Source organism: Sinocyclocheilus grahami, unplaced genomic scaffold (genome assembly GCF_001515645.1).
Source record: "Sinocyclocheilus grahami isolate Dianchi unplaced genomic scaffold, SAMN03320097.WGS_v1.1 scaffold1088.1, whole genome shotgun sequence".
NCBI classification, from domain to species: domain Eukaryota; kingdom Metazoa; phylum Chordata; class Actinopteri; order Cypriniformes; family Cyprinidae; genus Sinocyclocheilus; species Sinocyclocheilus grahami.
This window is the reverse complement of record NW_015506267.1, coordinates 433,613-459,367: the sequence shown is the minus strand read 5'-3', so window position 1 is coordinate 459,367 and position 25,755 is coordinate 433,613. Positions and strand designations below refer to the sequence as shown.

The 25,755-nt window shown below is 34.3% G+C and overlaps 1 protein-coding gene across 1 annotated transcript in view; it reads left to right on the top strand.

The window, feature by feature from the left end:
* ehmt2 (euchromatic histone-lysine N-methyltransferase 2) overlaps positions 1–25,391 on the top strand; it is a 46,792-nt gene extending 21,401 nt beyond the window's left edge. The window contains exons 4-28 of the mRNA XM_016252122.1: positions 3,916–3,984; positions 4,061–4,118; positions 4,198–4,301; positions 5,297–5,467; positions 5,560–5,610; positions 6,956–7,088; positions 7,169–7,279; positions 8,019–8,152; positions 9,880–10,023; positions 11,775–12,082; positions 12,425–12,664; positions 13,612–13,694; positions 13,769–13,875; positions 16,842–16,964; positions 17,372–17,473; positions 18,653–18,757; positions 18,831–18,985; positions 19,062–19,229; positions 20,097–20,241; positions 20,914–20,991; positions 21,073–21,188; positions 22,583–22,669; positions 22,760–22,838; positions 24,728–24,903; positions 25,099–25,391. Coding sequence (XP_016107608.1) covers positions 3,961–3,984; positions 4,061–4,118; positions 4,198–4,301; positions 5,297–5,467; positions 5,560–5,610; positions 6,956–7,088; positions 7,169–7,279; positions 8,019–8,152; positions 9,880–10,023; positions 11,775–12,082; positions 12,425–12,664; positions 13,612–13,694; positions 13,769–13,875; positions 16,842–16,964; positions 17,372–17,473; positions 18,653–18,757; positions 18,831–18,985; positions 19,062–19,229; positions 20,097–20,241; positions 20,914–20,991; positions 21,073–21,188; positions 22,583–22,669; positions 22,760–22,838; positions 24,728–24,903; positions 25,099–25,279 — 3,183 coding nt within the window. The 5' untranslated portion in view covers positions 3,916–3,960 and the 3' untranslated portion in view covers positions 25,280–25,391. The remainder of the gene's footprint in view (positions 1–3,915; positions 3,985–4,060; positions 4,119–4,197; positions 4,302–5,296; positions 5,468–5,559; positions 5,611–6,955; positions 7,089–7,168; positions 7,280–8,018; positions 8,153–9,879; positions 10,024–11,774; positions 12,083–12,424; positions 12,665–13,611; positions 13,695–13,768; positions 13,876–16,841; positions 16,965–17,371; positions 17,474–18,652; positions 18,758–18,830; positions 18,986–19,061; positions 19,230–20,096; positions 20,242–20,913; positions 20,992–21,072; positions 21,189–22,582; positions 22,670–22,759; positions 22,839–24,727; positions 24,904–25,098) is intronic.
* Positions 25,392–25,755: the final 364 nt, after the last annotated feature.

Genomic DNA, 25,755 nt, shown 5'->3' with positions numbered 1-25,755 from the left:
AAAAAAAGTCACAATTGTAAGATAAAAAGTAAAAAAAATTACCTTTTGTACTTTTTTATTCAGTGGCGGAAACGGGCTTCCATAGCTAACATAAATAATATTTATATACATAATAATTAACATAAATAATAATAATATTCCACGTCTTATAAGTAAGAAAACATCAAATGTAATTTAAAAAGATGTGTAAATGAAGGTGTCTTAATGACTTTTATCTTAGCAGCAGTGCCGGGTGCTGCGCGCGATGCGGTTCATCCGGCATCATGTCGGCAGCTGAGCGCGCGCAGGAGGTGAGAGACACAACACACAATAAACACACATTACACCTGCCTGCCTGCCTTAATTACAGTGCATCTGCGTGTCTGAGGTTATGTTATGAATGTGTATTCCCGGTGGAAGATATAAACACCGCTTTCATCGTTGCTGGTTCTGTGGCGGCGTGTGGTGCTTTAGTTCATCAGTGTATCGTGCAGAAGTTGGAGGGTTTTGATTATATGCACAGATGTTTTCATCTTGTCAGCAGTTGTTTAGACTAATAAATGCTTTACGATGTTTGCTGATTGATGTTGTTCTAATATTATGCATGCATGTGAAATGTATAACCTATTTCCTATATAATATAATATCCCTATATGAGTTCATTGCAAACAAAACGGGACGTATTCATAAATATGTGCAGTATTCTTTCATATTTATTTGATGTGACCCAAGTTTCCTCTTTAAAAGTGAGTTTAGCTGTTTTTATGGGTTAAAATAGCATGTTTAACATCTGTGGTGATCATATTTAGCTGTGTTTTCATTGTTTCTGGATTATAAATCATGTTTAACAGTATATTTTTATTATATTGTTGCAGACCCCATCAGATGGGAGCTCTCCTCAATCCAAACAGGAAGGTGAGGGTGACACTCTTTTATGTTAGTGTTGCATTAGTAGAGATGCACCATGTATGTTAGAATTGGCCAATAATTTTCTGTATCTGCTTATTATTTCTTATTCAGACAGATTTCTTAGATACAGTTGGATCTATTCTGCAGTTCATTTGAACATTCAATGTTATTTCACTCTATTATAAATGCACTTTTTATTAAAACAGGTGAAATTGTGTAGATGTATACAATTGGACATATATATATATATATATATATATATATATATATATATATATATATATATATATATAATGTATGTTCCCATCAATAACAGATTTTATTGAATTATTGGTTTCAAATGCTGATATAAAAATTTTTTCCTTTCATTTATACTGCACATTATTTCATTTTTATGCCTGATTTCAGCATGTAAGCTCCTAGATTGAAGCATTTAAATTTTTTTAAAAAGAGGGAAAATTGTTTTGAATATAGGCCAAAATTTCTGTATCTTGTCAGCGGTTGTTTAAACTAGAGCCTGACCGATATATCGTTTTGGCGATATGAACCTGTTGCCGATATATCGGTATCGGCGAATATGCCGCCGATATGAATTTTTTTTTACAGAACATATAACGCAGATAAAATGCTTGAAATGGTGTAATTACTTAGTTTGTCCTGCAGAGCGCGCTCTATTGTTTGCTACTGGCGACCTGGATGAAACGCTTTAAAGCTTAAGTCTATGGAAAACCATTGAAACTTTGAACGGCCATATCTCCGTAACGTCTGTGTGTGAAGACAGTAGCGCAAATCCGTGAATTAATGTTTCGAAGTGAAATAAACTTTAACGGAATAAAGTTGAATGGAATTGAATTGAATTAAAGTTGAATTAACTTCAACTTTACTGTTCAGTGCACTGATGTCAGACTCATTTTGGATAAAGTTTATTGTAAAATTTTTAAATGCCCTGCCTCCATCATTACATATCTTTGTCACATCATTAAAAGTGTTTGATCACCACATTTGAGTGACTATGTTTATATATTCTGTTTATGGATATACTTTATTCTATATAGGCCTATAGTACCAGTCAAATGTTTGGACACACGAATGGGAAAGTGTCCAAACTTTTGACTGGCACTGTACTATAATATACACAAAGAATATCGCCCGATATATCGATATCAGCCTTTTTTCACTCCCTAATATCGGTATCGGTACCAGCCCCAAAAAAACACATATCGGTCGGGCTCTAGTTTAAACTAATAAATGCATTATGGTGTTTGTTGACTGGTGATTTTGTGTCCAAACTTTTGACTGGCACTGTACTATAATATACACAAAGAATATCGCCCGATATATCGATATCAGCCTTTTTTTACTCCCTAATATCGGTATCGGTACCAGCCCCAAAAAAACACATATCGGTCGGGCTCTAGTTTAAACTAATAAATGCATTATGGTGTTTGTTGACTGGTGATTTAAAAAAATATTGTGCATGTAAAATTTTTGACTAGATTATCAGTTAATTGCAAATAAAACATGATATCTGCAAATATTAAATACAGTATCATATTATGAGATAATTTAGCCCATATCAAAATATCTCTAAATGTTTTTTTAATCACAGGTATTAAAACAATTAAACAGTTTTTTTTGTAACATTGACCTACATTTCTGTAGATGTGCTTCTCTATTAATTTGTACTAGTTTGTTTTTTTTGTCTAATTGTGTTGCTGTGGTCATGTTAGTGGAGCTGATTTTGGCTGTAAAGGGAAAACCGATGGAAGACGTGACTGGACGTCAGGATGAGGGACGTCCCACCACATCCACTAAAACTTTGTCAGGTGAGTCACGCACAGGTGCTCATGTGTTTTACAGATCAGTCTGTGATTCTGAACTTTGGAGACCAAACCTACTTCACTTTCTTACTTTTTATGCTCCCATTCAAAGTTTTTCAGGGCTTGACAGTGTTTTTTGTGACTAAAAAGTTGTGTGTGTAAAATTTATTTTGTAGAAGTCCCAGCGGGTCTGTAAAAAGTAAAAAAAAAAAAAAGAATAATTTTTAAGTCAGAAATTTAAGGTTGTAAAAAGTTCTATATATGTATACTTTATAGTGCTGTCAATCGATTCAACAGAATTAACTAATAAATCGCACATTTTTTTCTGAAATTAATTGCGATTAATCCCACCTAACATTCAAGTTTTTAAATATACTTTTATATTGCAATCATTTCACATTCAATCTTCAAATGAATGCGTGTTTTTCTTCTTCTAATATTTAACAGACTATAGCCATTCAACATTACAGTAAAATTGAGAGCTATCAATTTTAACATTTATTAAACTTTAAAAAAAATCACATTTTAATTTAAGTGAACAATTTTCACATAAACCCAATATAATAAATGTCATATTTAGCTACCTGTGCCCTTCAGCAAGTAGGAAATCTACAGAAAGTTATCAAACACTAAATTCTAAATTAAATATAGATGAATCCTTAAAGCTACAAAAGTTATTGATTTCCTGTTTTTTTCTTTTGTTCTTTGCCAAGGTGTCAGTAGAGGTTTGCAACGTAGTGTACTTTTTGTATTCCAATACATAATTTTGCTTTTAAATGTCTCCTTGTATCCTTTTTATTAAAGGGGTCCTCAGTATGTATGTGCTGTACATGTGGCAGAATTGACAATAAAGCAGACTTTGACTTATGCTTTTTCACTTTTTCAACTTTAGTTAGTCTGTAATGTTGCTGTTTGAACATAAAACAAAAAAAAAAAAACTAACAGAGCAAAACAAGATTAATAAGGGCTCAGTGTTAATAAAAAATTTAATAATAATGAATTTTTATTTAAGAATATGTGACCCTGGACCACAAAGCTGAATAAATAAGCTTTCCATTGATGTATGGTTTGTTAGGATAGGACAATATTTGGTCGAAATCTGAGGAATCTGGTATCTGAGGGTGCAAAAAATCTAAATATTGAGAAAATCACCTTTAAAGTTGTCCAAATGAAGTTCTTAGCAATGCATATTACTAATCAAAAATTACTGTCTTCAGCCAGTCCTGCTAAAGTCCACCGCGCTCGCAAGACCATGAACAGACCGCCGTTCCCTCAGGTTCTTTCATTTGTAATGCAAACACAGTCATGATGAGCTCGGGCAGGTTAAATCATAATTCTCCATAATTCTCCAGATGAAGACTGTCGAGTCGATCTCAGCAGCTACACCTGAGAAACCAGACGCTGACACAGGTGTGTTTAAATTAGTCTTGCTCATTCGTATCCTGTATATTTCTATTCTGAGTGTATTTTGAGGTGTGAATCATAGCAGATTTGTGCTTTTCTCTGTGTTTAGCTGTGAAGAAGCGTAAAGTGGGTTTGGCCACAGTGAATCCTTCAGGAACTCCAGAGAAGATCCCGAGGCCACAGACAGAGGTGAGATGATCAGCACAAATGCATTCAAATAAAGCAATAAACCTGTGTTGAGTGGTGTTCAGAAGTACAATGTGAAGCAGATTTAACTGTTCAAACTGTTCCACATGGCCCGGAATGGACTGCTGATTTTCTAAAATGCTGGTAAAAGCAATATATGCAGATAATAACTGAATTGATTTGATTAATTAATTGAAGATTGGTATCTTTTATCATAATACTAATAAATATTATTAGTAATTGTTATTATTAGTATTGTAAATAATATATGATAAAAGATACTGAGTTCAATAAATAAATTCATAATAATAATTATAATTATTGTTATATTTTAACATAGCGATATGATAAAAATACAAATGATCAATATATAAATAAATTCTTCTTATTATTTATTTGTTATTGGTGTCTTATTATAGCAATATGATAAAAGATATCAGTGTTAAAAATAAACGTAATTAAAAAAAGAAAAATAGTATTTAAATATTACTAATATTTAATAAATATTGTTTTATTATTATTAGTATTATTCATATTGGTTTAACATTTGTAGCAATATGATAAAAAATATAAATGTTCAAAAATAAATTACTATTATTTAATTATTGTTATTTGAGGTTTTATCATAGTAGTAGTAATAATAAGAAGAATTACAATTATTTTAATTATACAATTATTAATTATAATTATTGTTGTTACTAATATTGTTAATAATAATAGTAATAGAACTCAATAGTAATAATAATAGACATTAAGTATGAATTAATTTAGTATTAAAGTATTAGTTCATTTGTGTAATTTGCTGACTGATGTACAATCATGTGTTTGTATCGGCTATTTTACATCCAGTCAGATTTTAGAGGCAGAACTATGTGTTTTATAATTAACAGCAACAGCTTTGATTCCACATTATGGGATTATTATAATAATAATATAATCCACATTATAATTAATATAATATTAGCATATGTAAATCCTTCTGTGTGTGTTTTTCCCAGCCTGCACTGAGCGTGTCTCCAGCGACGGGGAAAGTGGAGCCAGTTGCCACGGCGACTAAAGAGCATCACAGCGGTTGGCTGGAGGATCTAGATGAGGAGGCAGATGAGGAAGATTTCCACCTGCTCTACAACAGTTACTCTGGAGACGATCTCATTTACTCTGACAGCAAGGTGAACATAAACATCGCTGAGTTCATACAGACCTGAAACAATGAGTCTAACGGCTGCTGCGGATCTGAGAGTCTGGTGCTTTTGTTTTGCAGTCAGATGATGGGATAGTAGAGACGCTGGAGGCGGAGCATCTCTCTGATCATGTGAGTGATTCTGACCAGTGGAAGTGCACCTTATTTTCACACAATCTCAGGCTGTTCGGAAGAGAGTCTGACCGATACTGGTTTTTCATTAACTGAAATAAAATATTTTAAAACGTATTTTGTTTCAGCTAGTTGCCAAGGCCATACTTCTTATTTTCATTTAGTTTGTTGAAGTACTAAAATAACTAAAACTGAATAAACAAAAACTAAAAACTAAAGCTTAATAAAAAATAAACTATATAGACTTTTTTTTTAAAGCAAATGAAAATTAATAAAAGAAAATTGCTAATACATTAAGTCATAAAAATAAATTTTCTGAATAAATAATATTAAAAGTAGTGCTGTCAAACGATTAATCGTGATCAATGGCATTCAAAAGAAAAGTTTTTGTTTACATAATATATGTGTGCATACTGTGTATATTTATTATGTATATATAAATACACACACATGCATATTTAAGAAAAATATGTTATGTTTATACATTAACTATATTTATAAATAATATAAATGATAAGAATATGCATGTAAATATTTTCAAAATATATACATGCATGTGTGTGTATTTATATATGCATAATAAATATACACAGTACACACACATATATTATGTAAACAAAAACTTTTATTTTGGATGTGATTAATCGTTTGACAGCACTAATTAAATGTCTTAAAATTAAATTAAATTTAAAAATAAAATAAATCTTAAAATATTATTTTTTATTAACTTGTAAAGTCTTGGAAATGTATATAGTGAAAATATTTTTTTTCTGGTTCATTTCTAAAATATTTCATTGTCTAGAAATTGCTCTTTTTAAGTGTAACTGGTGTAAAATATTATGTACATTCCATATCCAATGATCTTGAATGACTGGAAAAGTTAGGGATTTTTGGGAAGGTCACTACAATTAATTTGTGGGAACTCTAATTAATAAACAAGAATTTTAGCACAATATTTACATGCAAGTGAAGATATTAAGGCATGAGTATTGTCATTTTACTACTGCAGCATAAAATAAAATGATTCATTTACTTATTAATAAGTAGTATACTTTTGCCTGTGATTGAAAGTGTTATTGAAGTGTTATTGAACACAACATATTGTGTATCAAAGTTAGACAATTTTGTTACTAAAATTCTATTATTCTAAAAAATTCTGTCATTCTAACATTATACAGAAATTCTATTACTAAAATTCAAGGTATTGGTTTGTTATTTTATTCATTTATTTATTATTTGTTGACACAAGATGCAACAGGATCAGCTGATAATATCAAAACGAGCAGTTCTCAGACTAGCTTGTAGTAAACTACAGTGAATATGCTGACTGTGTTGTGTTTGTCAGAGCTCTGGCTCCGATCTGCCCCTCGCCGCTTATAAGAAGACATCAGCAGAGAGAGACGAGTCGCCATGGAAACGTCAGGGGAAGGGTAAAGGGAGAGACAGACCCCCCGCTGGAGAGCTGGAGACGGATAAAGGTGAGACAGACCCCTGAGGGGGTGTGTGTGTGTGTGTGTGTCTGTGTGAGCGGATGTGAGGAGCTGTCTCTGTGTGTCAGGTGTGGAATCCAGAGCCGCAGTCGCAGTGGGCAGCACTGACTACACTGAGGTCCCTCTGGACTCACTGGACATTTCTGCACCGGACAGCCTCTCTCTGTCTCCACACGCAGGTGTGTGATGATCTACACAGGCAGTCTGAAGTTTGGAATAGTTATGATTTTTAATGGTTTTGATAGAAGTCTCTTCTGCTCACCAAGGCTACATTTATATGATCTAAAATACAGTAAAGTACAATTTAAAATCACTGTTTTCTATTGTAATATATTGTAAAATGTAATTTATTCCTGTGATGCAAAGCAGAATTTTCAGCATCATTAAATTGCATTCAAATTTATGTTCATCAAAGAATCCTGAAAAGATACATTTTATCCTGGCTTCCTCAAAAATCTGAAGCAGCACAGCTGTTTTCAACATTGATAATCAGAATCAGAAATGTTTCTTGAGCAGCAAATCAGAATGATTTCTGAAGATCATGTGACACTGAAGACTGGAGTAATGATGCTGAAAATTCAGCTGCGCATCACAGGAATAAGTTACATTTTAACAGTATATTAAAATAGAAAAGTTATTTAAAATTATTTTTTAGATTTTATTATAAATATTATTATTTTGATTCTGAAGTCATTTTGAATGTCTACTTTGTTTTTTAATACATTTAAAATACATTTTCAATCAATGTTTATTCTTTACTTTTTACAGTTTTCAATGCATCTGTTATGGTTGTTTTTCTTTTTTATGTAAAGCACTTTGAATTATCATTGTGTATGAGATGTGCTATTTTAGTGTGTCTTTATGGCCAACTAATCCCAATGTAAAGCCTGTGTGTTTATCGTCACATGATGTTTGCAGATGGGAGCGATGCAGAAACCGAGCGTCTGGAGGAGCTTCCTCTGTGCAGCTGTAGGATGGAGGCGCCGCGTGTGGATGGATTCAGCGCTCGCTCCAACAGAACCTGCATGGCCATAGAGAGCATCAATGGAGAGGTAAGTCTACTGTTGAGCACACTTGGTTCTGAAAGTAGATTTCCAATCTTCAAGTGTTATGAACCATTAACCAAACCAACCAGCTTTGAAGTGAGTCACAATATAAAAAAATCTGACAGTTGGACAAAAAGAAAGATACAGCTCTTTGTACTTTATTTTGAGGGAAAGAACTACAATCACACAAAGCATTGTGAATGGCATAATCGAATTAGAAGAAAATGGAGTGATATAAAAGTGCTAATTAAAAGATGTTCTTTATGTATATAGAAACAACACATTTTAAGGATTTAGTTTTTATAAAATATAAAAAAGTTGTGTAAATTAAAAAGATGTATTTTTTTTTAATCAAATCTTAAAATATTTTTAATTTGAATTTAAAAATCATGGAAATTTTCTATGGTGAAAATTTTTTTTCTAGCTCGGCTCTAAAATATTTGATTGTCTAGGAATTGGTGTAAAATAGTATTTTTAAAAATCCTTGTCCAATAATCTTGCATGGAAAATGTTTTTTGAGAAAAGATCACAATTAATTTGTCAAAATATGTGGAAACTAATAATAAATAAAAATAATAAATTATTTGTAGATATTTTTAAAAGCTTCTTGTAATTGATGATATTAGGACACAAGAATAAAGCAATAAGCCCTAAGACGCCTGTTATAAATTCACTGTAAACCACGGCTTCACGGGGCTTACTGCTTTTATAAAACGGTTATTCCATATACGTGGTAAGGTTTCACAAATTAAAACAGAGCAAATAAAGTGTAATGATATTAATAAAAACATTATTCTTCCACCAATCAATGTAGTTCCTCAGAAACAGTCGTGGTTGCTACAAAGTGGTTGCAGAGCAACACACAAACGTGAACAAAGGTGTGTGTTTGTAGTGTAATTTACAACAGCTTCGAACATGGCTCAGCCAATCAGAATCAAGGACCGGAACTATCCGTTTTATAATTGTAATTTTACTACTGTAGTGTAAAATAAAAAAAAACATGAAATATTAATTATTTTTATTTTATAAATACTGTTTTTTTTATATAGTATGTTACAATATAATATATATTATATGTAATATATGGGGTGCTGTGTGTACATTAATGAGGGAAAAAAATTAACTTAAATGATTTTAGCAAATGGCTGCAATATAACAAAGAGTGAAAAATTTAAGGGGGTCTGAATACTTTCCGTACCCACTGTATATATAATATTTTCCTTTGTCGTGATATTGAAAATAGTATTGAAGATAGATATTTTTCCAGGCATTGTATTGTTTTATCGTAAATTAAAAATTCCAGTATGTATATTTATAGGTAAAATATGTATATGTATCTTAGCTAATTTGAAGTGCTTCATTGGGGTAGGTGCTTTTTTAGTGCAATTTGCTCATTGCAGTTCTGATTGGTGGAGATTTCTCGACAGAATCATGGGTAATGTCGTTTTCCAACAGGAATTCTGCTGGTAAACATGATTATTTAAAAAAAATAAATGGAGTAATGTCAGCTAATGGCTTCAACAGAAGCAAATACCATCATTTAACAACCTCGTAGCTCACAGTTGGTCTGTCTTCAGTGGTTTATAAGTTAAAATGAACAGGATTGGGTTCAAATGTTGCAATAAAGACCGTAAAAGCAGCTCGCTGTGGTTTGGAACAGTATGTTTGTACTGAGTGACTGATCACGCCCCCGTCTCTCTCATGTGGTTCCTCCCGTCCTCTGTGTGTTTCAGCTGGTGGGCTGCACCAAAGTGATCGTGAAGGGGGAGACGATGCGTCCATCCAGCCGCGTGTCTCTAATGGTGTTGTGTGAGACGCACCGTTCACACATGGTGAAACATCACTGCTGTCCGGGCTGCGGATACTTCTGCCTTTCTGTGAGTGTCTCTGACCACAACAACCATGTTATGGGAAGAAAAAAAAAAAAAAAGGAAAACTCACCCTCATGTTGTAATTTAAAGGGATAGTTCACCAAAAAATTACATTACTGTCATCATTTACTCACCCTCAAGATGTTCCAAAGCTGTATGAGTTTGCTGGTAGCAACTGACTTGCATATTATTGAAGAAAATACTGTGGAAGTCAGTGGCTACCAGCAGCTGGTTACCATTCTTCAAAATATCTTCTTTTGTGTTCAACAGAAGACAGAAATTCATAAAGGTTTGGAACAACATGAGGGTGAGTAAAAGGTGAACTATCCCTTTAAATTAAATACGTTTTTTTCACACAGTATAAGTATTTCTAAACAGCTGTTTTCTAAATTTCTAAATACCAGTTTGTAGTGTTTCACACAGCAGGTTTATTATAGTTAAATAAAACAAAAACAAAAAAATGTATGAACTTGAAAATTTAAATGAATGAAAATCAGGTGCCATGGCAACATTTCTTATTTTCATTTAGTTCAACTTGATGTACTGTAATAACTAGAACTGAAAAATAAAAATAAATAAAAACTATATAGACATTTTAATAGAACTAATAAAAATGACTAAAACTTCAAAATGAAAATGGAAAATATAAAAATAAAAACTAATTAAAATTAAGACGACCGCACAGAGTAGCATAATAACAGATTGTTCAAACGTATCTAGTATGATTAAACAGTGCTGCTTTACCCCACATACGCATGACCAGAAGGAGCGGAAGCGGTCGACTGTGGCATAATAAAAGCTCCGCTGCTTTACCCCACATACGCACGACCGGAAGGAGCGGAAGCGCTCGACTGTGGCATAATAAAAGCTCCGCTGCTTTACCCCACATACGCACGACCGGAAGGAGCGGAAGCGCTCGACTGTGGCATAATAAAAGCTCCGCTGCTTTACCCCACATACGCACGACCGGAAGGAGCGGAAGCGCTCGACTGTGGCATAATAAAAGCTCCGCTGCTTTACCCCACATACGCACGACCGGAAGGAGCGGAAGCGCTCGACTGTGGCATAATAAAAGCTCCGCTGCTTTACCCCACATACGCACGACCGGAAGGAGCGGAAGCGCTCGACTGTGGCATAATAAAAGCTCCGCTGCTTTACCCCACATACGCACGACCGGAAGGAGCGGAAGCGCTCGACTGTGGCATAATAAAAGCTCCGCTGCTTTACCCCACATACGCACGACCGGAAGGAGCGGAAGCGCTCGACTGTGGCATAATAAAAGCTCCGCTGCTTTACCCCACATACGCACGACCGGAAGGAGCGGAAGCGCTCGACTGTGGCATAATAAAAGCTCCGCTGCTTTACCCCACATACGCACGACCGGAAGGAGCGGAAGCGCTCGACTGTGGCATAATAAAAGCTCCGCTGCTTTACCCCACATACGCACGACCGGAAGGAGCGGAAGCGCTCGACTGTGGCATGAAGACCACAACTCCCATGATTCCACACTCAACTACGCCTTTGTCTATTTGTTTATTTTGAATACGCACCCTCTAGTGGTGAAAATTACATATTGTAATAAAAATGTAAAAACAAAACAAATGTCATAATTTTTTAGGAAGTGTTTTATTTTGATTGTTTTTATTTTTTAATTATTTATTATTGTAATTTTACATTTCATGATTTAATTGATTATTAGCTTTTCATCAGCTCACAAACAGAAAGCTCAAAGATCCTCCTTTTCACTTCACACGCAGGGAACGTTTCTTGAATGTTGCCCGGACGTTCACATTACTCACCGCTTCCACCGGGGCTGTGTGTCAGTGCTGGGCTGTGGGCGGAGTCGAGGAGGAGTGGGCGTCGGCCTGCTGTTCTGCCCTCATTGTGGTGAGGATGCGTCAGAGGCGCGTGAGGTCACCATCCCTCCTGCAGTGCCCTCTTCAGGGTCTAACGTGGTCACTGCGAGTGCGTCGTCCACCACGACCACACCCTCGCTACTTCCCTCCGCACTCGCGGCCACATCACGGGTGCTAAACAACGAGAAGAAGATGGGCGAGCCGATCAAGTGAGTTATATGCGTTGCTTAATAGTAAAATAGCTAGCGCATATTTAAGTTTACTGTTATCGCTTCAAAAAAATCTCCTCTAATAAAAAACCTTTAAAAACATCCCGCATTATATAATAATAAAAAAAAAAATCGCAATTCTTATTGAATGTATTTATTCATTTTTATTTATTAATATTTATTCATTTTTTACATTTATTTATGAATAAAAAAAACAAGTGGGGGGGTTGTTCTCTAATGTTAGTTTGTAACTATAAAACAGGTTTTGCAATTTGCTAATGAACAAATATATTTAATAGGACATTTTAAACTGTCTTTAAACTGATGTTTTTTTTCACACAGTGCAAGGATGCATTGTCGTGGAGATGTAAGAAAGGGGGCGGAGCTTCAAACTCAGCCGGCCAATGGCACTCCAGGAGGGGGCGGGGTAGAGGATGTGGTCACCCTGGGTGACGGCGGAGTGGACAGTGTGGGACCATCGCTCGTCCTGCCCAATGGGAAGCCCGTGTGTCCCAGCGCACTTCCACCTGGAGACAGGAGGGCGGCGCTACAGAGAGCCATTCTCACACAGGACACCGAGAGGTTTATATATTAATATCAGTTTAAACAAATAATGAGTGAAGAAATAGATGTTCAGAATGACAGATTCTATCATTTATGGGATACGGTATTTCACTGCACATTTTGTAGTTGGTTACCTAGGTGTTGTATGCATCAGGCTTATTATCGTTAACTAAAACTAAAACCAACCGGCTAGCTGCCAAGGAAACATTTCTTATTTTTGTTTAGATTAATTTAAACTATAGATTATTTTTGCTTACAAATAGAAATTTGACATAACTTGACAAAACCAGAAAAAGTATATTATAAATATTTTTTAAGATTTTATCCATTTCCATGATTTTTCCAGGTCTATAAATCACAATATTAAAAACTCCTCCAGTATCCAGGTTTTCCATGACCATTTCTCATTTTCTTCTAGTTTAGCTTGAAGTACTAAAATAACTAAAATTGTGTAAACAAAAAAATACTAAAACTGTAACTAAAATTAAAGTGTAAACAGAAAATTTAAATAAATTCAAATCATAGTAAATCGATGATGCTAAAATAACACTGCCACAAATAAAGGCATCAAGATTTGTAATAGCTAGTAAATAAAGACAGAATAATATTTATACTTTAATTTTTTTGTGAGCTGTCCTATTAGCTTTAATACAGGGATTTAGGTTAATATTTAAATTACACATTTGCAAAACAAAATGACAAAAACACAACAAAATTACAAAAATTTTAACTAAAATTAAAATGAATACAGAATATATAAAAAAAAATTCTAATTCAAAATATTGACAAAAACTATAATAGTATGTCAGTTATACTAAAATGACACTTGTATGCATGCAGAAAAAACAACACACAGTGCACAGAATTGAGGCAAAACCCGTATGGTAGTGTGCTATTCTGAACATACTCAGGCAAAAGATGATGGCATTGTCATGTGATGTGCTTGGCTCTTTCTGATTGGTCAGGAGGAAGAAGCTGCGTTTTCATCCCCGTCAGCTCTATCCTGCAGCCAAACAGGGTGAAGCTCAGCGAGTTCTACTCATGCTCAGTACGTATATATATATCACGCATCTGTTGAAGTTTTCAGCATCAGAGCTGATATTGTCTCTGTGTGTCTGTCAGTGGAGGGCATCGACCCGTCGTATCAGTCAGACTCTCAGAACAGACGCTGCGCTCTGCATGCAGCCGCTCAGAGGGGTCTGCTGGAGGTCTGTTACCTGCTCATACAGGTGAGCTGTACTTTCACAACACTTTCATGAGCTTTAAACATCTGCTGCACTGTTTGTGGTGATTAGATTGATCATATGGTGATGATTCTCTAGAGCAGGGTTTCCCAAACTGGGGTTTGTGATGGAGAAAGGTAATAATTAATTAAATCATAAAATGGGAAATAAGAACCATCAAAATAAAACCCTTACAAAAATTGCAAAATTAAAAAACATAATTTTAAAATAAAAATCAATCAGAATAAAATAAAATACTTGGTAATAATTAATTAAATCATAAAAATGCAAACTTAAAATACAGAATTATAAAATAAAGACTTTAATTAAAAATTAAATACCTAGTAATAAACATCTCCGACCCCTCACATCCAGCACACTCCCTCTTTGAACTGTTGCCATCTGGTCGACGCTACAGAGCTCTGAGCACCAGAACGACCAGACACAGGAACAGTTTCTTCCCTCAGGCCATCCATCTCATGAACTCATGAACACTTAACAATAACTGTGGAACACACACTATTTATTCACTCATACACTTATTTATCTAACACACATACTCAATCTACATTTCAATTTGCACATAATATACCTGTACATACAACTGTCTATTGTTATATACTAGGCTTGCCATGATAGACGGTGCTGATGGTGATACCGGTGTTAAGCCGCAACACCGGTTACGTCACTTGCCCACCGCGTCATCGACCCCCACCGTCGTTTAGATTTTTTATAGTATTAAAGGATGATTTAGTTTCGAAATGAAATGCAAAAGCGCTTGTTTGGCAGTAATTTGGATTTTGAAAAGCCTGTTGACTTTTGCCGTTTATCTAAGGTGATTTTGGAAGTTTTTTTTAAACATTCATTTCTTATTTAATTGGTTCCACGTTGTTTGCTGATTTTTACTTTATTTAAACTTTGTGTCATTTATTTATTTTATTTGACATCAAGGTGTATGCCGTGCCTCCAAGCTTTCTTACTCGTTTTGCTAATAAACGTTCTACGTTTCTTATTTATTTGGTTATATATTATGCATGTTTACTTAGCCTATTATTTCCTGTTTTGTATACCTATTTAAACTTTGTAAGTTATTTGTTATTTTATATTAGGCATAGCCTGCCCTATAGCATGGTGTATTTGTTTTGTTAATAAAAGTTCTATGTTTTATATATACACTAAATTGAGTTTGACGTTGTATTTTGTTGTTGCATTCAAGCAATTGACGCCGAACTGCCGCTAATTCTAAAGTGAAAGTAAAATGCGCACGGCGCTTTTAAGCTATTTAAAAGTGAAGGAAAGCGAGGAAAAGAGGGAAAATTCAAACAAACTAAAAACGAACAATTGCTTTACGCCGAATTGCCGCGATTTCAAAGTGAAAGTAAAAGGCGCACGCCGCTTTTACAAGCTATTTAAAAGCGAAGGAAATCTAGGAAGAGAGGGATACCGGTATTACCGGTGTTGTCCCACGTTGATTAACTGGTGGGAAAATTTCCTCACCGTCACAACCCTATTATATACCTGTACATACAATTGTCGATTTGTATATTTTTTATTCCTTATTTTACTTGTTCTATTTTTATTTTTATTATCTGTGTTTTTTGTTCTGTCACTGTCATTCTATTACACTGTGGAAGCTTCTGTCACGAAAACAAATTCCTCGTATGTGTAAACATACCTGGCAATAAAGCTCATTCTGATTCTGATAATAAAGTCATAAAAATGCAAAATTTGAATTTTTAGTACAGTTTTTGTTTTTAAATTATGTATTTTTATAAAAATTTAATTGATTATTAAGTGTTAGTTTTGATTTGCTTTTCTTTTTCAATTATTAAAATAATTATTTAAATCATGAAAATGCAAAATGGAGATCATTTAAAAATAGAAACAATCATTATAAATTTTATAGTAATTAATTAATTAATAAAAATGCTAAAGTAAAATAATTTTCAAATAAAAACAATCATTAAATACTGTACATAGTAATAATTAAATAATAAAAATGCTAAATCAAAATACATCATTATAAAATAATAACAATCAAAATAGAATACTTAGTAATAATTGAGACAAAAATTATTATTTTTTATTTAAAATTATAAAATTATTAAAATATTTTTTTTATTTACAAATGATGGGTTTTAATTTTGATTTATTAATTAAGTACTTTATTTTATTTTACTTTATTTTATTTTTAAATGATCAAAATAAAATACTTAATTATATATTTCTTAATTAGTTAAACCATAAAAATGCCAAATGAAAATACATAATTTGAAAGTAAAACAATCAAAATCAATTATGTAATTAATTAAAACATAAAAATGCAAAATTAAAATAAATAATAAAAATGATCAAACTTAAGCATTTACTAAAAATTATAATAATAAAATATTGTGATTATTTATCTGCTTGTCATGTGACCATTAGCTGACATTAAAGAAGATGCAAATGTGTTGTTAAATTATTAAAATATTAAATAAAAAACTTTGGAGGCGGGTTTGGGAGGCTTCAAGACAATATTTCAGGTCAAAGGCTGACAAAAACGTTTGGGAATCCCTGCAGAAAAGAATTGTTGTTTTTTTTTTAAGTAATGAGCCTCTCGTGTTTGGGGCAGTCATGGCCTGATGTTTAGAGAGTCGGACTTGTAACCCAAAGGTTGCAGGTTCGAGTCTGTGTACCGGCAGGGATTGTCGGTGGGGGGAGTGAATGTACAGCACTCTTTTCCACTTTCAGTACCTTGACTGAGGTGAGACCCTTGAGCAAGGCACACACTGCTCCGGGTGTGTGTTCATGGTGTGTATGTGTGTTTGTTCACTACTCACTGCTGTGTGTTTGCACTTGGACGGGTGAAATGCAGAGCACAAATTCCAAGTATGGGAGACCATACTTGGCTACACGTCACGTTTGTCTCCGTTTGTATCTGAGGAAGGTTTCCATTAAAGTTCCTGCTTTTGTGCTCTGGTTGATTTTAGGCAGGTGCTAAGGTGGACGCCCAAGATAAGACCCTGAGGACCCCTCTATTAGAGGCCATAGTGAACAATCATGTGGAGGTGGTGAAATACCTGATCCAGAGCGGAGCCTGTGTCTATCATGCAGTGAGAATCACACACACACACACTCTCTCCCGATTCAGATGATAACTGACAACGGGCCAATGGGAAAATAATGCATGTTAAGTGTAATTGCTGTTACATTCTGAGTTTGGGTTTATTTAAAAAAATTCAGCAGTCTGGGGTCAGTTATTCCTCATATACCAGCAGTCCTTGACTTGAAAATAGCCCGAACCACATGTTACTTGTTTAAAAAAAATGAGGTAAACAATAAATAAATCTTCTAGTTTTGTGTGAAGTTACATTTACATTAATGCATTTTGGCAGACACTTTTATTCAAAGCAACTTGTTGTATTCAAGGTGTGCATTTGATCAGTTCATGCATGAATCAGAACCATGACCTTGATGTTGTGAGTGTGTGAGTGCTGAATCGTGTGTGTGTGTTGTCCAGGAAGAGGACGGATCCACAGGCCTCCATCACGCTGCCAAACTGGGAAACCTGGAGGTGGTGATGCTGTTACTGAGCACCGGACAGGTGGATATAAACGCACAGGTGTGTTTCTGAGCTCATCAACTCAGATGTTTTCCACAATGGAATAAAACAATTAAGAAGGTAATTGCGGCCTTTAAATAATTCAGACTTCTTTTTAGAATTGTGAGACAAACTCAGAATTACGAGATATTAACTCACAATTCTGAGCCCATATCTCACATTTCTGACTTTTTTCTCAGAATACAAAAAAAAATATAAAGCCGGAATTTAAAAAGTCACAATTACCTTTTTATTATGTGGTGGAAACAGTTTCACAATTCTAACTTTTTGGAAGTTGACGTCTCACAATTTGAGCTTTTCTTCTCAGAAATGCAATTACAAGTTATAAACTTTCTTCTCCGAATTGTAAGATATAAACTCCTAATTGCAAGTTAACGTCTTGCGATTATTATGAGTTCATATCTCAGAGCTCTGAGTTTTTTTTTTTTATAGAATTATGAGATTAAAAAGTAGCAATTACCATTTTTTATTCCATAGCAGAAACAAAATCACAATGCAGATTATTTTTCTCACAATTAAGAGTTTATATCCCACAATTCAGACTCTTCTTCTCATAATAGCAGTTGTATATCTCACGATTATGAACTCACAATAAGACTTTTCTTCTCACAAACTCGCAATTGCGAGATAATTCTGATTTTATGTCTCTCAATTCAGAATTGCAGAAAAAGTCTAAGATTGTGAGATTTTTAACTTGCAATTGCGAGAAAAAAATTCTGAATTGTGAAATTAATTTTTTTTACATTTTTGTATTCCATGACGGAAACAAGCTCACCAGACTTGACTTATTTTTCTCGCAATTGTGAGTGTATATTTTGACTTTTCTTCTCAGAATTGCAACTCGACTTGTCTTCGCTGAATTGCAAGTTATAAACTCACATATGCGAGTTAACATCTCATAACAACTGACTTTTTTTTCTTAGAATTATAAGTTTATATCTTGCAATTCTGCAATTCCCAATTTTTTTATTCAGAATAAAAACTTTTTTTTCTCACAATTATGAGTTTATAGCTCTCAGTTCGGATATTTTTTTTAATTTTAGAATTGCACATTTTTTTCTTGTAATGAATAATAAGACTTTTCTTCTCTGAATTGTGAGTTATAAACTTGCAATTGTGAGTTAACATTTTGTGGTGGAAATAAGCTTTCCTAGTTTTCACCTCATCTCTGTGTTTCAGGATAGCGGCGGTTGGACGCCCATCATCTGGGCGGCAGAACACCGACATATAGACGTGATCAGAGCTCTGCTCAACAGAGGAGCCAACGTCACGCTCCAAGACAAAGTGAGTCTTATGAATCCTGTGAGTCTGGCAGGAATTGCGACGGCGCTCTCACAAAGTCTGTCTGTCTGTGCAGGAGATGAACGTTTGTCTACACTGGGCGTCGTTCTCGGGCAGCGCTGAGATAGCGGAGCTGATCCTGAACGCCGGCTGTCCTCTGTCGTCCGTTAACCTGCACGGAGACACGCCGCTGCACATCGCCGCTCGCGAGGGCTACATCGACTGCGTCACGTGGGTCAAACGCCGCCTGAAAGCTGTTTTTGGTGTCGTAGGCTCATCTGACGTCTTCTGTTCGTCTTTACTCCAGGCTGTTTCTTTCTCGTGGCGCTGACATCGACATTATGAATAAAGAGGGCGACACGCCGCTCTCTCTCGCCCGCTCTGACACACCCGTCTGGGTGGCGCTACAGATTAACAGGAAGTTGCGTAGAGGAATCGCCAATCGCATTGTACGGACAGAGAGGATCATATGCAGGTCAGTGTGTGGTCTTTAATATGGAGAATGAAATATGAAATGAATACATTTGAGTATTTATTTATGAACTACTGTTATTTCTTCATATTTTGAATTGGCTTTTATTTTTATATTTTCAGTTTTCATTTTAATTTGATTTTAAGTTTGAGTTTTGTCATGCTTTTGTCATTTTTATTTTTGTTAGATTTTTTTGTTTTATATAATTTAAAAATATATATATATTTTATAATATTTTTTATAGTTTTAGTACTTCAGCTTTTTCCAGTTAGTTACAACAATGTATACAACTTATTTATTTATTCAGTTAGTTGGCAAGGCATCATTTTAATTTAGGTTTTAGAAATTGTATGTATTTTTGTCATTTTTATTTTTATTAAAATCTGTATTTAGCTTTAACATATATATATATATATTTTTTTTAATTTTTTTTTTTATTACTTCAACTGATACTTATTTATTTCAGTCAGTTGCCAAGGCACAATTTCACGTTTTAATTGAGGTTTTAGTCATTTTGTTATGTTTTGTAAGTCAATTTTTTATTAATTTTAATATTTCGACTTCTTTTTATTTATATTTAACTTTTAGTAAATTATAGAAATATTATTGTTAGAAATATATTAATTTGTATTAATATATATAATTATATAGAATGTATAATTTTGTATTAATATTGATATTATTAGTTTTTTCCCATTTTAGTACTTCAACTTAAATGTGTTTATTTTTAGTTAGTTGCAAAAGTAATATTTTAAGCTTAAGTTTTTCTTCTAATATCATTAAAACTGTTTTATGTCAGCTTTATTTCAATTATTGCAAACTACCTTTAATACTTTTAGTTAATAACACTGGTGTGTGTGTGTTGTGTAGTGACGTGGCTCAGGGTTATGAGAACGTTCCCATCCCGTGTGTTAACGGCGTTGATGATGAAGGCTGTCCGTCTGACTACAAATACATCGCAGAGAACTGTGAAACATCCACCATGAACATCGACCGCAACATCACACACCTGCAGGTGCCACTCCATACACACAACACACACTTCACACAACACTCAGCAACCTTGGGCACGGTTAGATTTTTAATGCTCACCAAGGCTGCATTTATTTGTTCAAAAATTCAGTAAAATCTTGTGAAATATTATTACCATTTAAAATAGCAGTTTTCTATGTGAATACATTGTAAAATGTAATTTATTTCTGTGATGCGCAGCTGTATTTTCAGCATCATTCCTCCAGTCTTCAGTGTCACACGATCTTCAGAAATCATTCTAATATGTGGATGTGCTGCTCGAGAAACATTTCTGATTATTATCAGCGTTGAAAACAGTTGTGCTGCTTTTGTGGAAACATTTTCTTTTTCAGGATTCTTTGATGAATAGAAAGTTCAAATGAAAAGCATTTGTTTGAAATAGATATCTTTTGTAACAACAAGATTTAAGATTTAATAAATAATATTTATTAAAAGATAAATAATAAAAAAAAAACCTTAGAAAAAAGACTTGGGACTATAGAAACTAAAATTAAAAACCCACTATTTTTTTCTGTTACTTATATAACCGTATTCAATATTACCCAGCACTAATTGTTCTTTATAATGAGACTAACACCGTTTATTTGCAGTCATCTGTGTGCTGCAGAAATTCGGAGCTGATTTTCTTGACAGCTGTTTGGTGTGTTTGTTTCAGCACTGCAGCTGTACAGACGACTGTTCCTCCAGTAACTGTCTCTGCGGGCAGCTCAGCATCCGCTGCTGGTACGACAAGGTAAAATACTGCTTCATCCCCACGATAAGATCTAAAATGAGAGAACGGAGGCTGTGTGACGGCAAACATGTGTTCTCGTAGGATCATCGCCTCCTTCAGGAGTTTAATAAAATCGAGCCTCCTCTGATCTTCGAGTGCAACATGGCCTGCTCCTGCCATAAAGCCTGCAAGAACCGAGTGGTTCAAGCTGGAATCAAGTAAGCCGGGATTATTTCATAATAAATTTTTTTTAGTTAGTTGCAAAAGTAATATTTTAAGCTTAAGTTTTTCTTCTAATATCATTAAAACTGTTTTATGTCAGCTTTATTTCAATTATTGCAAACTACCTTTAATACTTTTAGTTAATAACACTGGTGTGTGTGTGTTGTGTAGTGACGTGGCTCAGGGTTATGAGAACGTTCCCATCCCGTGTGTTAACGGCGTTGATGATGAAGGCTGTCCGTCTGACTACAAATACATCGCAGAGAACTGTGAAACATCCACCATGAACATCGACCGCAACATCACACACCTGCAGGTGCCACTCCATACACACAACACACACTTCACACAACACTCAGCAACCTTGGGCACGGTTAGATTTTTAATGCTCACCAAGGCTGCATTTATTTGTTCAAAAATTCAGTAAAATCTTGTGAAATATTATTACCATTTAAAATAGCAGTTTTCTATGTGAATACATTGTAAAATGTAATTTATTTCTGTGATGCGCAGCTGTATTTTCATCATCATTCCTCCAGTCTTCAGTGTCACACGATCTTCAGAAATCATTTTAATATGCTGATGTGCTGCTCGAGAAACATTTCTGATTATTATCAGCGTTGAAAACAGTTGTGCTGCTTTTGTGGAAACATTTTCTTTTTCAGGATTCTTTGATGAATAGAAAGTTCAAATGAAAAGCATTTGTTTGAAATAGATATCTTTTGTAACAACAAGATTTAAGATTTAATAAATAATATTTATTAAAAGATAAATAATAAAAAAAAAACCTTAGAAAAAAGACTTGGGACTATAGAAACTAAAATTAAAAACCCACTATTTTTTTCTGTTACTTATATAACCGTATTCAATATTACCCAGCACTAATTGTTCTTTATAATGAGACTAACACCGTTTATTTGCAGTCATCTGTGTGCTGCAGAAATTCGGAGCTGATTTTCTTGACAGCTGTTTGGTGTGTTTGTTTCAGCACTGCAGCTGTACAGACGACTGTTCCTCCAGTAACTGTCTCTGCGGGCAGCTCAGCATCCGCTGCTGGTACGACAAGGTAAAATACTGCTTCATCCCCACAATAAGATCTAAAATGAGAGAACGAAGGCTGTGTGACGGCAAACATGTGTTCTCGTAGGATCATCGCCTCCTTCAGGAGTTTAATAAAATCGAGCCTCCTCTGATCTTCGAGTGCAACATGGCCTGCTCCTGCCATAAAGCCTGCAAGAACCGAGTGGTTCAAGCTGGAATCAAGTAAGCCGGGATTATTTTCATAATAAATTTGCTGAATTGAGATGATTTGCATGTCAAATGAACCTCAGGTTTTTTAAAGAAAGCACTTTTGCATGAGCTGCAGGCTGAAGTGGATCGTGTGTTTCAGGGTGCGTCTGCAGCTCTACCGGACGGAGAAGATGGGATGGGGCGTCAGAGCGCTTCAGGACATTCCTCAAGGAAGTTTCATCTGCGAGTGAGTAAAACCGTTCAGACCTGTGGGAGACCAGCTTGACCGACCAGCTCAGGCCGGTTTAAGCCTGTGATTTCTGCTGTGTTTGTGCAGGTATGTTGGCGAGCTGATCTCTGACGCAGAAGCAGATGTGAGGGAGGACGATTCGTACCTCTTTGACCTGGACAACAAGGTGTCGTGTCACTGATTTCAGGCCAGATTGAAAACACGTTGACAAAATCATGCAAATTGCAGACAAACATCGCTGACACACATTTGCAGCAAGACTATTGACACCAAGAGCCACACAAATCTAGCTAAATGTAACTATAATATCACACAGCTCTAATCTGATAAATGCGACTAAGGCATGAAGATATTATAAACATTACATTGCATTGCGAAAAGCTATATACAAATACATAACGAATTTGAAAACCACTGAAAATTTTTTTTGGATTTCCTGCCCAAAAGCAGCATGCATGCTGGCTATCCATGTGCTTTGATGCAAAATGCAATGCAGTGTTAAACCCATCTATGTGCAATGTGAGTAATATTTTGTACTCGCACTACAAGAGCCACACTATCAGCAGCTATTGTCTGGAATACCACGCCATCAGACGGTTTATATATTGTATACTTTACATATTATTGATGTTTTTATGAATTTATTGAATGAGCTTTTATTTATATAATTTCATTTTAATTTTTGTTTATTTGTGAGTAATTTTTAACCTTTTTTATATTACTATTTAGATTTCAATGTGATTTTAAAATTTTAGTTTTGATTTATTTTCAGTTATTCATTCTAGTGCTTCCAATTTATTTCCGTCAGTTACCACGGCAAAATTCCTCACTTTTGTTTATTATTATTATTTACATTATATTCTATTATAGTTTTGATTAGTATATTCAATTTATTTTTATTTTTATAATTTCAGTTTCATTTTGATTTTCCCCTTTAGTAAAATTTTGTAATTTTGCTCCGTTTGTCATTTTTAGTATATTTTATTGATATTTTTCGATCAGAGAGAGATGAAAGATGTGCTTTGATGCAAAATGCAATGCAGTGTTAAACCCATCTATGTGCAATGTGAGTAATATTTTGTACTCGCACTACAAGAGCCACACTATCAGCAGCTATTGTCTGGAATACCACGCCATCAGACGGTTTATATATTGTATACTTTACATATTATTGATGTTTTTATGAATTTATTGAATGAGCTTTTATTTATATAATTTCATTTTAATTTTTGTTTATTTGTGAGTAATTTTTAACCTTTTTTATATTACTATTTAGATTTCAATGTGATTTAAAATTTTAGTTTTGATTTATTTTCAGTTATTCATTCTAGTGCTTCCAATTTATTTCCGTCAGTTACCACGGCAAAATTCCTCATTTTTGTTTATTATTATTATTTACATTATATTCTATTATAGTTTTGATTAGTATATTCAATTTATTTGTATTTTTATAATTTCAGTTTCATTTTGATTTTCCCCTTTAGTAAAATTTTGTAATTTTGCTCCGTTTGTCATTTTTAGTATATTTTATTGATATTTTTAGATCAGAGAGAGATGAAAGACAATATAACACGTTTCAATACGTTGAGCAAAAAACGAACAAAATTCAAATGAGATTAAATAAAAAATTCATTTTTCTCTGGATCCGTTACAAAAAAAAAGTACATGCTCCAAAATTCACAAGTAAAATATAGAACAATAATATATATTCATAGTACATGTATCCATTCTCTGTTTGTCATTTTTATTCATATTCATTTTTGTATTATTTACATAATATACAATTATAGTTTTTGATATATCGAATTCGCTTTTATTTTTATATTTTCTGTCTCATTTTAATTTTAGTAAAACTTTTAGCAATTTTTAAAATTTTGCTTTTATCTTTTTTTATTATTCTGTAATTACTATTTAGGTTTAAGTTTATTTTATTTTTTACTTCTAGTTCAACACAGCTTTTCGTCTAATATTTTCATTTTTATTTCTACGTTATTTCAGTTAACGAAAATGTTTTTAATAGCTTTAGTTAACTATAAATAACCCTGTCTGTCTCAGGATGGTGAAGTGTACTGTATTGACGCCCGTTACTACGGTAACATCAGCCGCTTTATAAACCACCTGTGTGACCCCAACATCATCCCCGTACGTGTGTTCATGCTGCACCAGGACCTGCGCTTCCCTCGCATCGCCTTCTTCAGCTCCAGAGACATTTTCACCGGACAGGAGCTCGGGTGAGAGATGATTGTTTGTAATCTCACAGGTGAACGCTGTATTTAATTGCTTTATGGTTTTATGGCACACAACCTCACGGCTCGATCCCTAGGAATCGGTTGTATTTGCATCCTGTTCCTGTTAATATATTTTCCTCCTGTTTGTTTTATGATCACTGATTTTTTTATATATATATTTTTTTTAATCTCTGACAGGTTTGATTACGGCGATCGCTTCTGGGACATCAAGAGCAAATACTTCACCTGTCAGTGCGGCTCAGAGAAATGCAAACATTCGGCGGAGGCCATCGCACTGGAGCAGAGCCGGCTGGCCCGTCTGGAAGTCTGTCCTGAAACAGCCGGTGAAGCCGGACTCCCTGTGTTAGGACCCTCGTGATGAGACCCTGAAATGGGATGCACACATGTACAGCTCTCAAACGTGTGCTTACATGCAATTATCACAGTGAAGGTTGTGTTTGCATCTTTGCATTTCTTCCATCTGACAGGACTTAAAGGAAACTATGAAATGACACAACGGAGCACGCAAATGCCTTTTGAAAATACCACCAGGAAGTGACATTCAAATTCAAGGCCGTCATTCCTGCTCGGACTAGGAGGGGAAATGTTGCAAAACCTGTGATTTTATGCAAACTGTCATCAGATCCCGAACAGACCCTCTTTTGCATTAAAAAATGCAAAACGTGAGCTTTTTTTGTATGTGTAATTGTTTTAATAAATACTGTTTGATACAGAAATTGTCTTCTCCTTTTGTCGTTCTCACAAATCACAATTTACCATGGTAATCAAATGCAATAGTTCAATTATTGTTTTTATTCCTACTGCAGAATCATCAATTACCATTAGAAGTGATAC